A 16,130-nucleotide genomic window follows, 5' to 3' on the forward strand; every position below is an offset into this window, starting at 1 on the left:
AGCCTGATGTCAACAGAACGAGGTGCGTTACTTCTTGAGCACTTTGCTATAAAAAGCCTTTAAAGAAAAAAAAAATATATGGTTGGACGGGAAGCTTTTGCTGTAGATGAAATGCAGAAAATGGTGAAACGTAATTAGCCTGGAAATTGCAAATGATAATTTTCTAGCATAAAATGTACTGCAGCCAGTACAAGGTCATTTTGGTTTGAGCAGCTTGACGGTAGCTTATAGTGATGAATGTACCTAGAAATTTGTGTTGCCTACGGCCAATCTCCATAATTTTCTCACATTCAGTGCAACCAAAAGATACTTCTAAACGGTAAAATTTCATATTTGACCATTCAGGAAAAGTAATTCTGAAAAGCAAAAGGAATGTGTGACCAGAACCAAGTGGAAAATGTAAAAACAAACAAACCCAGACGGAGAAAGGCAATAAAAGTATGTCCCGTGTCGCTGTCAAAACAAAATCCAGTAACACAGGACGAAATGGCAAGTAGTTAAGAAGTGCAGGAAAATTAAAGAGAAACTAAAGGTCATGGACAAATATCATTGCTGCTCAGCTATGAGGCTTGTTGAATAAAATGGGAGTTTTGGTATGGTTTATATTATCTGAACATTACTAGTTTATTCTCAGCGGAGGTGGCTGAACTTTTAATAATGATGTGGAAAAGGGAAATGGTTTTTCAAGAAATACTTGCTTCTAGAGGAGGCTGAGTGAAGTACTCTTTTCACTAGGGATAATAAATAACTTTCAATCTGTTAGTAATTAGAGAACATGTTAAAAATAGTCTGAAAATATATTTCAAACCATTGGAGGCCTGGAAGACTAGGCTGAGAACTCTGCTAGCTTTTTTATTTTAAGTCAGTGTTGGAGTGCAAGAGAAATGCCACAGCCCTAAAGAGTGCTGCTATGTGCCAATATTACAAAAAAAAAAAAAAAAAAAAAGGGGGGGGGGCATAAACCACATGCAGGACCTGTATAACTGCAGGCAATCGGTGGGATTTTAGTCTAGAAACAGTACTGGAAAAGCTGGTTCTGGACTTATAGAGTAGATGACTAAAGAAAGGAAATTAAATGAAATCAGTCTCCCTGATTTTGCAGGAAAGGTTGACTTTTGTACATACTGTTCCTACTAAGAAATTGGCACGCAGTGTTGGAAAGGATGTGTTAAATGGATTGAGAAGTTAGTTTAATATATAAAAACAGCAAGTACTGAGGGATTGTTGCTGAATGTAGCATTCCTAACGAGCACATTTTTATATCAAGCCCAGTACGTGTGCTTTTTTTTTTTTTTTTCCCCAGAGGTTTTGAACGTAACAAATGCTAACACAGATTTGCTGTAAATTCCAAGCATGGTGTGCATGTGTGTACAGGAGAAGCAATGAAATCGGGCATACCATGTGCAACAACCTATTTCTCAGCAGAATTGAGGGAGGATAGGTTTTCTTTTGGATTTAAAAAAAAAAAAAAAAAAAAAAAATCTAAGCAAACACAGCGTTTTATATATAGGAGCTGGGAACACAAGTCATACCTACAAGAGCAGGAGACTGCATCCTAGGCATAGTGACTTGGACTCTCTAGGCATAGGGACTCTCTAAAATTCAGAGCTGTGGAGGATCTCACGATCTCTTCTGGTCAGAAACCAGAGACATGAGGGAGTTGGGGTCCCCATTGCCTGTTGGTTGCTGTCACTGCCCCTGTGCATGCAGAACCAAGTACAGCAGCTTGCAGCAGAACGTGCCGAATCCATCCCAAGGGGATTGTCTGCACTCAGCCCACTCGTGCTTTTGGGAGATGGATAATATTTAGTCTACTATCAGTCTAGGTAATGATTTTTCTGAGGCTTGTAACTTCCTTGGGTTTGAGTGATGCTTCACGGGACGTGTGTGAGGCATTTCCCTGATACCAAAGCAACCTCTCTTCCAAATTTGATATTCTTGGTCAACACCATGGAAGCACTACAACTTTTCACCGAGTAAAGTTTAACTTCAGAGCAAGTAAGCAGCCTTGCTGTTAGAAATACAGTGACTGACACTTTCACGAGTAAATATTCATTCGCATATCCAGATGCATATTCTATATGAAGCCATTTAGGATGGAAAAGTTCTAAGATTAAAAACTAGTTTCATAATGGAAGTTTAATTTGCATGTTTCTCATGGTAAACATATGCAAGTTTTTTTTTGTGTGAAAATGTCACCATCTCAGAACAGCTCAAAATATATAACTGGACTTAGTTAATGCACTTAATTTTAGTTAAACTTATTTTTTCCTCTGATACAATGTTTTGGGAATTATGAACTAAATATATAATAGAAGATAGGAGGATGAGTGACTGTAATGAAGGGAATCAGTTGTTTAGGGAAGTTAGTTTAGAGTATGCTGGGTTGTTGTAATAATGGAGGACTCAGAAAACTCCAGGTAACATCTTTCAAAATTGGCATATACCAATGCTCACGGGGTTCCTGGTCAGTCACGTCATGGTGGCTGTCAACACTGTTGTCAAAACTTTGTGAATCGATTCCTTTGCCCCCCCCCATACATAATCCTTAGTGGTTCTGGAAAGAAGATACAATTTGAGTTTTGCAAGCCAGCGTGAAAGGATGGGTAGGATGGATGGTTTTGAGTTGGAGAAACAATATATGAAACAATACATCACACAAATGACTCTGCTTTTATGTCATTGTGACAATATGTCTTATGATCTGGCCCTGGATAACCATTACAGTGGGGTCCATAGCAATAAACATCCTAAGACCTAAGAGCTCTGATTACATTTGTTGGTGTAGCATTAAGGGATACGTTTCAAACTAGAAGCTTACTTATTGAGACAGTAATTTGGTAACATGACATGTCATCTAAAGAGTCTAGAAAACTGTTGAAAATTCAGTGATGTTCCTTTGAAATGAAATCAATTATGTTTTAAAGGGAAGTATTCAAATATATTTTTCACTATCGTATCTCATGATTTCATGAAATGTCAGCCAGTATGTAAAAGATGAAAATAGCGAGTCAGCAATTGATAACTTGATGGTATATGAAACATTTCATAGCTTAAAGCAGAGTTTTCAGAATAGCTGCCTTTGTAATTAGTACCTGAAGACTTTGGGAGGCAGAGTTGGTGCCATTCTAGGGTTATAATATTTCTTTTCTTGTTTCGTATGTAAGCATAAATCTTGTCCTTGTCAACAATATGAGGAGATATTTGTCTAAAACAATGCATAAGATACTGGTAACTAACAGTTGCCCATTAATCTTCATAAAAGTAAAATACAGAAAATAGATTGTGTGCAATGCTGGTGTGGCATGCAGTTGACTCAATAGAAAACATTTTGTTACATCGTTTGCATCAATTTTTAAATAGGCTTTCCAGTTGAGGATAATTCCATGTTTTATCTAATTCGGTTAACATCAAAACCATGCACTTAATTTTTTTATTTTACTGTATTATGTGAATATGTGGGGAACTAAAAAATGCTGGATAAGAGAATATTGATATATTTCAGACGCTTAAAAAAAAAAAAAAAAGTAAAAAGCAGCTTTTCAGGTCTATGACATGCCCAGGATTTATGTGGCAGTGTGACGTGATTTGTGGCATTTGTGGTGGCATGAAAGTAGTTATGTACTCATTAGCATGGATTCCTGTAAGTGTGCTTCTCCTCTTTGATCTTCTAGAACTGTTCTTATTTATCAAAAGCATTTGTTATCATATCTTCTTTTCAAAGGCTCCAGAAAATGAACAAATTCATCCAAAGGAGGCTGGGAAAGGCACCAAGCAGAATACAGACATACAGTTCCTGAATTTAAATGCTAACACGAGCTTCTCGACACTCTTTGTGGCCTTCCTTTGCATGAATTTCTCCATTTGTATCATGAGGTGTGCATTTGCTGGTGTAGCCAGAGTGCAGTAAAACACAACCACCTAATTTTTAGAAAGTGCTGTGCGTTATTGAGTCAGTGTGTGAATAAATTTTGCTGCAGTGGTGGATTCTAAGGAGCTGGTTCTTGACAAGGAAATATAGTTTATAATTGTCACTGACAAATCCTAGTAGGCTTTGAATGAATCAAGTCTGGTAACTTGAATTCAACTAAGTTCATAATTTTTTCCTTATCCCTTTCTCAGCAGTTGCTTATATGTACAAAGTTTAGGTGAAAATACTTAAAAAAAAAAAAAAAAAAAAAAAAAAAAAAAATTAAAAAAAAAAAAATAGCTATATATAAAAAAAATTTTAAAATCTTAATATCATAAACGACCAAGTAGTGCAAATAAAGTCATTCTACTCCATCAGAGTAAAGTTTTGTTTCTGTGCTTACACGTTAAGGTAACCATTCCTCTTCCTTCACTTTAAATAAAAGTTTCATTTAAAAATTAGTAATTGTGACAGTTTTTCTTGATTCTTGATCTGTTATAAATAATTTAGGCAACAGTGTACCTTATATGTAATTCTCCAAGGTCCTAAGGGAGTAAGTAGCTAAATAAGTGTCTAGCTCCCAGTGTTGATTTTTAGTCTTCCTCTCACTTGGGCATAGCAACTGCTGCCCTCTGCTGGCACTACCGACTGCTTAATGTACTCGAGCACAATTTAACCTTTTCTTTACAAAGGTTGACTAACTGTTTCGTGGATCCTGTAAGATTTTCTTTAATTACTTAAATATATCCATTCATCCAAGTACCAATGAACATAGCGTCTTGATCTGATAGGAAAACATAAAACTGATTTTGTGATGGGTGAAGTAAAGAACGGTGATGTTAAATGCCAAAGGCTATTACACAAACGTGGAAGTTCATCAGTGACAAGTCACTGGAACCTGGGAAAATAAATCAATGAAGTACTACCAAATGCATATCTTGCTCCCATGTTTGCCCTAGGCAGCTGCTGCTGGCCACTGTTACAGGATATATTGGTCCAGGTAAATCTTTGGTCTGAGTCCAAGGGTCTTTAACTTTTAAAATAATTTAAATAAGGTCATGTTTTCTGTCTGAGCCAGAAAACAGAGCAAGAGAATTTGGGTTACTAACTATTAGCAAGCATACCACCACGTAACAAAGCTAAGAAAATGAATTCAATATCTGTTGCAAAGGCTATATTAGGATACATGTATTTTTTGTGTGTGTCTAGAAGTTGTTGAGATTTTCTGCAGTGGTCAAAATATTACGTTAGTGTAGATCAGCACAAAACTGTTCTACTGCGGTTGCCACGCTGGACTGACCAGAAGGAAGCTCCAGTTCCTGACTTTTGAATGGTTTACACTTCAAAGTGAAAGAAGATATAACCAAGTATTGGAAATCAATTAATTTCCAAAGGCAGCAAGTGATTTAGGAATGTAAACGTCTGTTCTTTAGTCAGTTAAGTGTCTCCCCAACGTGATGGCACAGTTCAAGCTGCCTTGGCAGTTTAATGGTTCTGAATCATTTTGAGGGAATTGCTTTCAGTGAGAACTGTTGCATGTATCCAGTGTATAATTTAGTGTTTTCTCTAGGATTGTAGGGTTTGTAGGTGTAGTTCTAAATAAAAGTACTATGGAGTTGCTCAGAAGTGAGTGTTGTTTTCACTAACTTTTCAGAACTGTGGTTTTCCTTAGTTTGATTTTAACCTTAGCTTCATTCCCAGCAGGAGATGAGCTTTTGCATCTTAGGCTGTGCACTGAGTCTGTCTTTGGTTAGCTACATTTGCTATAAGGACTTAACCAGTTTCTACACCAAATAAATTTGTTGTCTTATCTAACTGAAGAGTATATTTTCTAAAATACATTCGGAAACTTCTTTCTGGTGGAAATATTGTAGTGTAGTAATACTGTTAGCCAAGCCTCATTTCAGTTTTATACCTTATTCAGCATGCGTCAGGGCTTAACTTTGGAAAGCACTCCCATCAGTGAAAGCTGCACAGGCTTTGAAGGTTTAGATCCTGTGTGATCCTGTATTCCTCGCCCAAGGAATACACCAAGCCAGCTTTAAAAACCTTGGTTGTATTTTTTAAGGATCTGCTTCTTTAATTCAGTTCATTTTTTTTTTTAAATGTCAGAATGTAGGTAACGTTTAAAAGCTTTGTTGCCTGTGGTTCTGAAATCTTAACAGTAATTGTTAATATTTAACTAGAGCTATAAATAGAATGACCTATGAATCCATAGTTTCTGCGTTCTTTTGAAGACTTAAAATACATGTATATGTATTAAAAAATTGCAAGATCACTTGAATTGTCATCTAGTAACTTATTTAAGGACTTTTACACGCCCTTTTGATGTATATTTATCTATATATGTACTTGTTTCTTATGGCCTTCAGAATTACACCTGCTTATACTTTCTTTTTTTTAAGCCTCCAGTAGCTTTTGTGACCTTTTCATTGACGAGTGCCACAGTGGAGCTGTAAATAAGTCAGTGAAGGATTTGAGGGCTGAACACGCCCTGTGCTGTTCCACCAGTCTCTAGCCAGCTCTGACTGCATGGTAGGTCTTTGAGACGCCTCCCTTTTGTAGGTTCAGCGTGGTTATCTGAAGCTACTTCGTTAAGTTCCTCTAAAGCAGGAGTTACTGCTAAGTGATAAATGAACAGGAGCATGCTCTCATAAGAGTAACATTTCAACTCAATTGGGCTAAAGCAGAGAAATTGGCAAAAGGAGTATTTGTATGTGGGGAAAAAAGGAGCTCAAGTAGAACAGGTACAGGAAGGGTGTACTGAGAGAGTCCAGACTAAAACAGCATCCATGTTCTGATCACAGACAGGGTGGGGATGATGAGGGGCGAAGAGACGAAATGCAAGAACCTCATGCACCTCACTCACTCACAAATAAATACCAAGCATGGAAAAACACCATTTGGCTCGATGGATAGCACTGTCATACAAAAATAGAAAATTCTTCATGAATACCAAAAAGCTGGAAGTTATAACCATCTTCTTACTCATCAAGAATGACTTTCTGAAACAACTTTCCATTTTGAGAGATGGGAGTAAAACCAAAACAAACTTCTGCTGTAAGATCAATCAAAATTTTTACCAGGATTCTATGATGAGGTAACCTGAGATAGCAGGGGACTTGAGCCAGAAGATATCTTCTACCCCAGGGTTTATAAATCTCAAATTCCTGCTCTACTGATCACCCATGTAGGTGTCAATCAAGCTGGAAAACAGCTTACACAGGGGATGTAACAGAGGTATCAGACGACGTGCCATCAAAACCAAAATGCAGTTAGGACATTACACAGCATCAGTCATTCTGGAATCTGCTTTGATCCTCTTTCTGCATATATCATTGCTATGGGGTACTTTAATTGCAGGATCACATACTTCCAGTGCTTCCCCAAAGAACTGATGCTTCATTCAGGAATGAACGAACTTGGAGGTGATTCAGGCTGCATAAGAAGCCTTGACCTGTAGGGCCCATGCCTTGTTTTCACTTTCTTGAATCACAGCCATAGTTGGGTGGTGAATTCCTTACTACAGGTGAAGTAGCTAGTTGTTGTTGTAACAAAAGCTTAAGAAGAGCAACATAATTCTTCTTCTGCATAAGCATTGGAGAAGTCCATGAAAAATGAGACCTTGTGACACGCCGATAAAGAGGACAAAGCATGTACTGATGAATGTGCATTATGTGAGAATCACTGTTCTGCATGCTGGTGGGTCAAGGGTCCTGCGTGAGAGGGGGAGCGTCAGATAAAGCAATTCAAGATGATATCATATATTCAGGAGATTATGGAGCACGCAGACAACTGTCTAACATCTGACTTTTCAGTTTTAATGATGTTTTTTCAATGTAGCCTTAATTTGTGTGATTAGCAGTGGGGGCATTACTGATTCGTTTATTTTTGGTGTCTTCCATCTGAGAGTAGTTAAAACATACTTTAAAGAGTATTTTAGAAGGAAGAATAATGAATCATCAAAACAGATTTAAAGTTGCAGGCCAACTCACAATGCTTAGTTAGGAAACACCGAAACAAAACTGCATGTTATTTTAATCTTTCCTTGGTACGTCTTCTGATGTGACATGCCTATTAATTTATTTTTGACACAAGACCCCTTCACTAAAACTTGGGAAGAAATTTTCTTCTTCATTAAATTCTCAGCTTATTACTAGTACGTGAAATAAACATCCCTTCTTTTCCTGTAACTTATAAAACTTGCCAGAAGATTTGCACTGCCATCACCATCTTTACATGCCTTTATCAAGTTAGCTGTGCCCTGAATGTTTTATGCTTTTATTTAAATATGCAATTGCATTCAGAGTTCATGCTTCAGGATTTTCTGTTCCTTTCTGGAATTGTGATCTTGGTTACCTTGATTACTTTGGTGCTCTGTTCTATCAGCCGTAGTAGTGATAGTGTGTGGCTCCTTAGGAAACAACAGAAAAGCTCTGTCGTTTTCTGGTTTTGCTCAATGTCTAAGTTGTAAATATTACATAAGTTGTAAATATTATATAGTCTTAAACCATATTTTGTTTTTAGGAAGTTGTTGGAGTATTGGAGTTTCTGCACTAAATTATAGCTATTCTGGATCACAACTCTTCTGTGTTATATTAGAATTAGCCCTGGAATATCTTCCAATATCAACAAACGTAAATTTTCTCTGAAGATGAAATATCTTTTTCTAACCTATGTAAAGTGTTTTGTATTCTTCAGGCAATTTCTAAAAGATGAGATACTTTGTTACTGGTGAGTCAACAAAGAAGGATGCTTTATACTTTAATTAATGGCATATATAATAGGAACAGAAGACAGCTAACTCTTAAAACAGTCCACAGAGAGCTCCAAATAATAAACATCCTACTTGAACTGAGATGATGGTAGCTGAAAATGCATTAAGTAGGCAGAGAAACAAAAACAAATGAAGGTGAGAACTCAGTCAAGCAGGCTGAAGTGGTGTAAACGCTTTGTCGGGAGGGTAGCCCATGCTCGTGCTAATGCGTTTTGCATTAGTGCGGAGCGTATAAAATACTGACTCCTGGCATCAGAGTTAATGACAAAAATCTGCAACAGTTTTACCATGTGCAGGAACAATAACGCAAGAACGATCCTTACCTGTTCATGTTTCTTGGCACAAAAAATAAAACCACATCAAGTAAAAAAAAAGCTGGTAAGAAATGGCTAGTGACAATTGTTATATTTGTGTGTTACGGTTTTGAAGTTCAGTTTTGATCAATAATTGTTGAAAGAAAAAAAGATCAGACAGCACCAGAAGCACACACCAAATTAAGCTGTTATTTTTAGATTGCTGTTCAGAGGACCAGATTAATCAGGCTGAACTTCTAGTAAGACGATTACATATATGTGTGTCAATTAGGAGGATTTCTAGTTTCATTAGCAACTTCAGAGCAACAAATACCTTTATGTGTGCTACTGAACAAAATAGATTACTTTCTGTGACTAAATGAGGTTCATAAAATAAACTTCATCCCTGAAGAGTTACATACAGGGCAGCAGTAAGTGTCTGAAATCATTTGTCCCTAATCTTGTCCAAGCCTGTACTGCTGGAAGTCAGGACCCAGCCAACTCTGAGTATCTCACTGCAACATGTGCAGAAGGGCCTGTAGGCAATCCTGGAGATTTGGGTGGCAGGCTGTTGGCTGCTGTGATAGTGGAAATCTGTTCCTAGTTAGTTGGAGCTTCTACATGTAGAATATGCGCCCAGCATCTCTGGCAGTGGTGTTATTTCCACTTGGACCCATTTTTCTGTCTCCATTTCCTTTGTGGCACATTGGTACGTGGGTGTTTGTGCCATGCTGTCTTTACAAGGACAACAGGGCAGTGAGAACAAGAAGCTGCAGCATCTCTGAAGAAGAGAAGCTGTCGGGGTGCCCCAGCAGTGTCATCTCCTCCATTTACAGCACTGCTAGCACACCAGGTGAGATAAAAAAGCTTCTAAGCAATTGCAGGCAGCATAGAAATTGGGCTACTACTAAAATTAGGGGAGTACAATACAGAATTAGAACTGCCCCCAGTGTTTGCAAGTTTGCTGGTTGTTCCTTCTTTTTACCAAAAGTAGAATAAGGCAGAAGGAATTTCAAAGGACTCGTCCAGGATGAGAGCAGGTCATGTTGAGAACAAGATGAAAAGCTTTGTCTTCATCTCCAGGGCTATGTCTCCCCAAGCCCTAAAAGTAGAGGGTTTGAGGATGTTTCTACGTGGAGAACTACAGCTGGTGCCAGCTGAGCCATGTGTAGCGACGGACTGGCTGACAGGGGGTTTTGGTGGTGTCTCAGCAGGCACGAGCCTTGGCAGGGAGGTACCCACTTACTGTTAAAATAGAAATGGCTGCTAGGCTCAGACCCTTCTCATCGTAACACTTGGGAGTCTCCACAGGCATGTTTCTGCCAACATTTACAGAATATTATCACTTAGCACCGGCGTAGGTGTTTCAGAAATTCTTGTTAAAACACTCAAGATGATCTGCCTTTTATGTCTGTAATTAGAGGAATTTTGAATTGCCTGCGTTTTGAACTAGAGAAGTAGATGGAGTTCTCGTCTGGCTGTGGTAGAGATGCATATTGTAACCCTCTATAAACTGTGTTTTTTATGTCTGTATAAAAAAAGAAAAATTAATTTTTTTTTGTCTTCCTTTCTTCACATTTGAAATGCATTAGCCTTATTTTTGTCTTCTACCTTCTTCCTTCCTCCCAACCCCTACGTTTTTGATTTCCATGTGTGGATATCCACCGAGATGCCCACTAAATTCTTACTTTAATTCTATGAAAGTGTGTATCTTGGTGCAAATTTTGCAAAAGTTTGAAGTTCTTTAATTTCCTCCTTTTTTTCTTTCTTGGAATCAGATTTTAATATTTGAGATCATCTTTTTGAAATGAGGAGGGTACGTTCATATGGTTTAGGGCAGAATATGCATCATGTTTGGGGCAAGAGAGAGTAATTCCTCAGGGTTGTGGGCTTCAGCAGGAGAGTGCTCAGGCCCATCGTGTGATAAAAGAATGAACCTGAGCAGCAGTTTATTTATTTAGTTATCCCTAATTTCTTAACTAAAAAGAGAAGTTTCATTTCTTTCTCATGTGCAATCAGACCATTGTACCTTCAGGTGTTCAACATACAGGTATATTTGATTTTCTCTGGACTTAGCAGTGTTTCAATCCTAAATGTGGAAGAAAAAATATCATTACCTGAATCATTTGCTTAATCTTAAAATCTCCAGCAGCATCCTAGCATGTTATGCTTTTAGTATTTCCATTGCTTTCTTGTGTACTTGTTAAGATTGTTGTCCACCTAGACATGACTCATAGCTGATGGTAAGATATTAGGTGGGCTGTCTCTGCCGTGTTTCTGTCCACCAGCTCCTGTGGCTTCCTTGAACATTTCCATGCTTTCTTTTATCGAAGCATTACAAGTCCAGCCACAGCCAGAGACTGTTTCTGTGGGTTTTTCATTCTTATGTCTAAATAAAACCCAAGGTCCTGGTCAAGGATAGTCGTTAATAATTGCCCTTAATTTCTTGAAGGATTCTAATGAAGCAGTTACGCTTGGCCTGCAGCGACTTAGTCTAGCAATTTGTTATATAAAATATTTTTGGTTTTCTGTTTTTAAGACATTAGCAGTATCGCAGTGCTTTATAACCATACTGTACTGTGCATTTCATTAGCTAGGAGGAGAGTTGTAACAGGATTATGCAAAATGCTGCTGATCTTACTCTGTGGAGTGGTTGCATCCAATATATCGAAGTACTTTTGGAAGTAAAACTACTGAGATGAGTTTCAGGAGTATGAAGCTTTTTTCCTGAATACTGTGACTTGATAGCTTATGATAAAATACTGCCTGCAGTACTAATAGGGTAGATTCAGCAGGAAAAAATGACCTTCCATGTAATGAAAGGCATTTAAAATGAATGTATTTGAATGAGTTACCACTATTTGTCTGTGTCTTCTGTTGATGGGTTAGATACACCAATATACAAGTTCTTATTAAACGTACAATACAAGCTCTTCTTAAAGCTTTTCATTTCATCCTTACAGGTGAAGCCACAAACAAAAGAACTGCTATAAATTGTCTTCTTGTCCTTTTCCTGTTGTATTCAGTGCTTAGACATAAGGTTATTTTTGTTTGAGTTGTTGATAGGTGAACCAACTCACTGTACTTAGGATTTAGTAACTAGCCTGTGCATTTGAAAATCTTGCTGCTGGAGAGCATCCTAATAGCTGTTCAAGTTATTTGTGCTTTAGGTGGTTGTTGTAGCTTGACCATATTTATTCTTCTGCATGTTATGGTTTACAATGGTTGTTTTATTTGAGTTGTAAGGTCATAATCCTGCCAGGGCATGGAAGAGCCAAATTTCCAACAATCAAACACTGCTCAGGTGCAGCAGACAGCTCAGTGAGGACCCACATTTTCCTGTGTCAGTAAGGGCAAACTGAAGCTTTCCTGAAGTAAGATGGGAGGGAACAAAAATAATATGATTGGGACTTTTCACTCATTCTTCTGTAACTGTAGTATTACAAGATAAAGTGTTCGTGTATCTTTCTCTCATAGGTTTCTATTTCACATGGTTTTTGTTTCAGCCTCTTGGGGCCAGTGACTACTTGGAAATATCAAAGCATTTCGATACAGTCTTTGTTCGTGAAATTCCGCTTCTTACCATGGCAAAGAGGACACAAGCTCGTCGTTTCATTACTCTTATTGATACCTTCTACGAGCATAAGGTGAGAACCAAGCCTTTCATATACATGTAGGAATAATATTGAGAGCCCTAAAACCTGCCTCCTACCGCAAGCCAATTCTTTATTAATCATCTGTAAAATACAAGCAGCAAAGACTGCAAAGAAACATCATTCCAGGTTCACAGGAAGGTCCCGTTACAGTAAAGGCTAATACGTAGGTATTTTTTTGATTTTTGTGGGTATTCAACATGACCATAAATATAGGCTAGGGGATAGTTGTCTTTCTTGAATAGGGATGTTATTTCTTTCCTATCTCAAAAAAAATAAACAAGAAAACCAGAAGCCATCATTTTAATAATGAAATTTTAATAATGAAGGATTGTGTTGCTAACTGTGCTGGGGCTGAACTGAGAGTGATCTGTATGGACAGTTGGTCAGGGATCAGTGTCTTCCTGAACAGGGTATGAAGGAGTTAATAGCGTAGTTGTGTTATTAATTTTAGAGGAAACAGTCACTTGAGGCTTCACGTGGAATAGTAACGATAAATTCAGCACTTCACTTGGATTTACAGAGGCTTCAATTATGGAAAAAGCAAAATCAGCATTATTAGAACAAGGAAAAAAAGAGAAGTTGATGTTTAAAATGATTTTTTTAAGTAATGAAAGGTGAGATTTCATATCTTGTGTGTGGCTGTCTATGCATACACTTAAATATTTATGCAATCAGGGAATATCAATTGAGATTTTTTTTTTTTTTTTTCCAAGAGTGTCCTGGCAAGATGATCAGAAAGGCCCCGATCCAGCAAGGTGTTGAGCTGAGTTTAGGAGCAATCTCATTCACATCAGCCAGCTTCCTTGTGCTCGCTGTCTGTGCAAGCCTGTTTGTGGGGACCTGTCCAAAATGCAAACATCTACACACAGTATTTCTTCCCAGCAGACACGAAAACAACATTTATTATTGTTACAGCAAGCAGTGTGCACTTGAGTATCTTAGGTGAAAGCAGAGTGGCCCAGCTCAGCCTTGGGGGATATTTTGAAGTTGGGTATTCCTTAGATGGAAATATGCACACAGTGCACTTACCTAGCCATGGGGGGAAAGCAGGCATTGTTTGCTAATATTTTGTAGCTGTTAGTGTACAAAAATAAATTTGATTTCATTCGTTGCCCATATAGCAGCTATTCTATATATTTAATAGCACGGTTGTGCTGTTCTCTGAGTAAAAGTTGCTTGAGGTGTTGTCAAGAAAAAGATCCCATGAGGTTAATATTCCAAACGACAACCTAAGGTTCTATGGCAGTATTAATGAGAGAAAGGAAAAACACCTGGAAAAAAAAAGATCCTACTTAAGTTTGCTTTTCATAAAACATGCATTTCATCCCTCTTCTATAAAGCACAGGTGTTGAATATTGTTGCTTCTCTTCTTTCTTTCAGGTGCGTATTATTTGTTCTGCTGTGACTCCTCTCCAAAGCTTGTTCCTGGTCGAACATGACAATGGTGAGCTGGAGGACAACAGAGTGTTGATGGATGATTTGGACTTGAGCCAGGTACATGATATTAGCATCGTCTCCCTTTTGTAACAAAATTGGTTTTGGTCTCATAATTACAGCAGCGTTTTAGGAAGAGGAATCAAGTAAGCGTTTAACCAGTGATGTGCTGCTTTTGCTGCAGCGTGTCTGTCTCTTCCATAATCGCACGTTATGTTAGTTATTCGTAGTCAAAGAAAATATCGCAATGCATAGAACCGTTTGGCCTAAGTTTTAGGGTCATTTTGATTGTTAATCATTATATTTGTTTAATCATGTAGGAAATACTGATTTCAGCTTAGTTCCAACATTTAAAGTACAGAAATAAAAAATGATCTGTTCTACCTCTTCATAGACTGTACAGAGCTGCCTCGCAAATCCTCACAGGCAATTTTGCATGTTGCATATTCTGTTTTTCCTTTTCCCTATAACCTATTGTTAATGGATCTTTAAGTGATTTGTCTCAATCACTGTACAATTAATCAACAGAAAAGTGGATGTAGATGATTAGTGTGTTATCATGTTTTAACTCCAAATAATTACTTTTCTGTGCTCTTTCAAAGCATTGTTTAAATGAAATTGGTGTTTTTGTTTAATATTAGGGGCTTAATTTTATTTTCCGTTGGTGCCTTGCTGCTGTCCTTTACTGTCCCCATCTGTAAAGCACTCAGCATAAAGAGTTAGATAGGATGAACTTTCACAGGATGAACAGCTGTTTCTCACAGTTTTTTGGTACTGTTTTTGTGTATTAATATAGGATTCTGCCAAAGGACTCTCCATGTTTACAGGAGAAGAGGAAATCTTCGCATTTCAGCGTACTATCTCACGGCTTACAGAAATGCAGACTGAGCAGTACTGGAAAGAAGGGGACAGAAGTAAAAAACAGTCGTAATTAAAAGTTGTAATTAGAAGTTATATAAAAACACCAAAAAGTATGCAGAGAAGTACAACTACAGAATTGGAAAGCTTTGTAGCACAACTGAAATAATAATTGCACTTTATCATCTGGACCATGTTTCTTTGATCAAGTGGTTTTCATGTTTAGGACATGAAGACTGATTTAATTTTTCTGTGCCACCAGCGTGTGAACATGTGAAATTTTACCTTCATTTTCTTTTCTGTAAGGCACAACTTTGATGTTCAGGAAGTTTAACTGGATTAGAATTTTTCTGGAGTATTGCTGTAGAGACAAAGTCAGTGGGCTATTCAGGGTTCACAGTAGATTGATAATGTTACGTGAGGAGGGCACTTTGTGGTTCGTGCACTACGTCTGTCACATACAATGCAATTTGCACAAGAGAGATCGAATGCTTGCTTTATGAAACTCCTGACGTTCTGTAGTTCTCTCCTAGAATCCTAGAACTACTCTGTAGTGTATTCTGTTTTCTTTCTTTTTTACTTTTCCTGTGTGTAGCCATCTGCTGACTTTCAGACCCTAAGAGTTTCATGTAATCAGCCTGTTGCTCAGTCTGGTTAATTGAAAACAAACAGCTTGATCCAAGAGACAAGGCTGAGGAGGAGCTTGAAGGCGCTTGAAACCTCAGAGGATTAAACCCAAGTAATCATGTATGGTAAAAGAAACTATAAAACAGGGTATACTGTAACATGTAACTGCAAGTTAATACTTTTCTTGCAAGCTGTGTGTCTTGCATTCACATTACTGATATATTTCTATCCTGAATTATCTCAGGCTTCATCTCTGTGGTACCTTCCACTGCTACTAGCACATCTGCCCTGATCTGGGGATGGTGGTATGCAGTGCTACTGAGGCAGATTGTAATCATATTACAATACAAACGTGTTCTATAAAAAAGGTGGTGGGGCTGATTCCCCAAATCACATCATCCATCTTCACGTTTGTTGGAAGCTTTCTTTGAGTTAAAACCACAATTAATTGTGTCATTCTTGGTTTTAATCTGACTGAAACAAAAGATGGTACTGCTTGTATCAGTTTATACTCTATTTTTTTTTTAAAGCACATTTTAAAACCTCAAAGGTAGAAAAATATTATGCAGATGAGC

At 37.7% G+C, this 16,130-nt stretch overlaps 1 protein-coding gene across 1 annotated transcript in view; it reads left to right on the plus strand.

The window, feature by feature from the left end:
• The window catches only part of AFG1L (AFG1 like ATPase), a 62,755-nt gene extending 46,643 nt beyond the window's left edge, over positions 1–16,112 (plus strand). Inside the window, exons 11-13 of the mRNA XM_032184359.1 lie at positions 12,487–12,627; positions 14,017–14,130; positions 14,867–16,112. Coding sequence (XP_032040250.1) covers positions 12,487–12,627; positions 14,017–14,130; positions 14,867–15,001 — 390 coding nt within the window. The 3' untranslated portion in view covers positions 15,002–16,112. The remainder of the gene's footprint in view (positions 1–12,486; positions 12,628–14,016; positions 14,131–14,866) is intronic.
• The last annotated feature ends 18 nt before the right edge of the window (positions 16,113–16,130 follow it).

Source organism: Aythya fuligula, chromosome 3 (assembly GCF_009819795.1).
Source record: "Aythya fuligula isolate bAytFul2 chromosome 3, bAytFul2.pri, whole genome shotgun sequence".
NCBI classification, from domain to species: Eukaryota; Metazoa; Chordata; class Aves; order Anseriformes; family Anatidae; genus Aythya; species Aythya fuligula.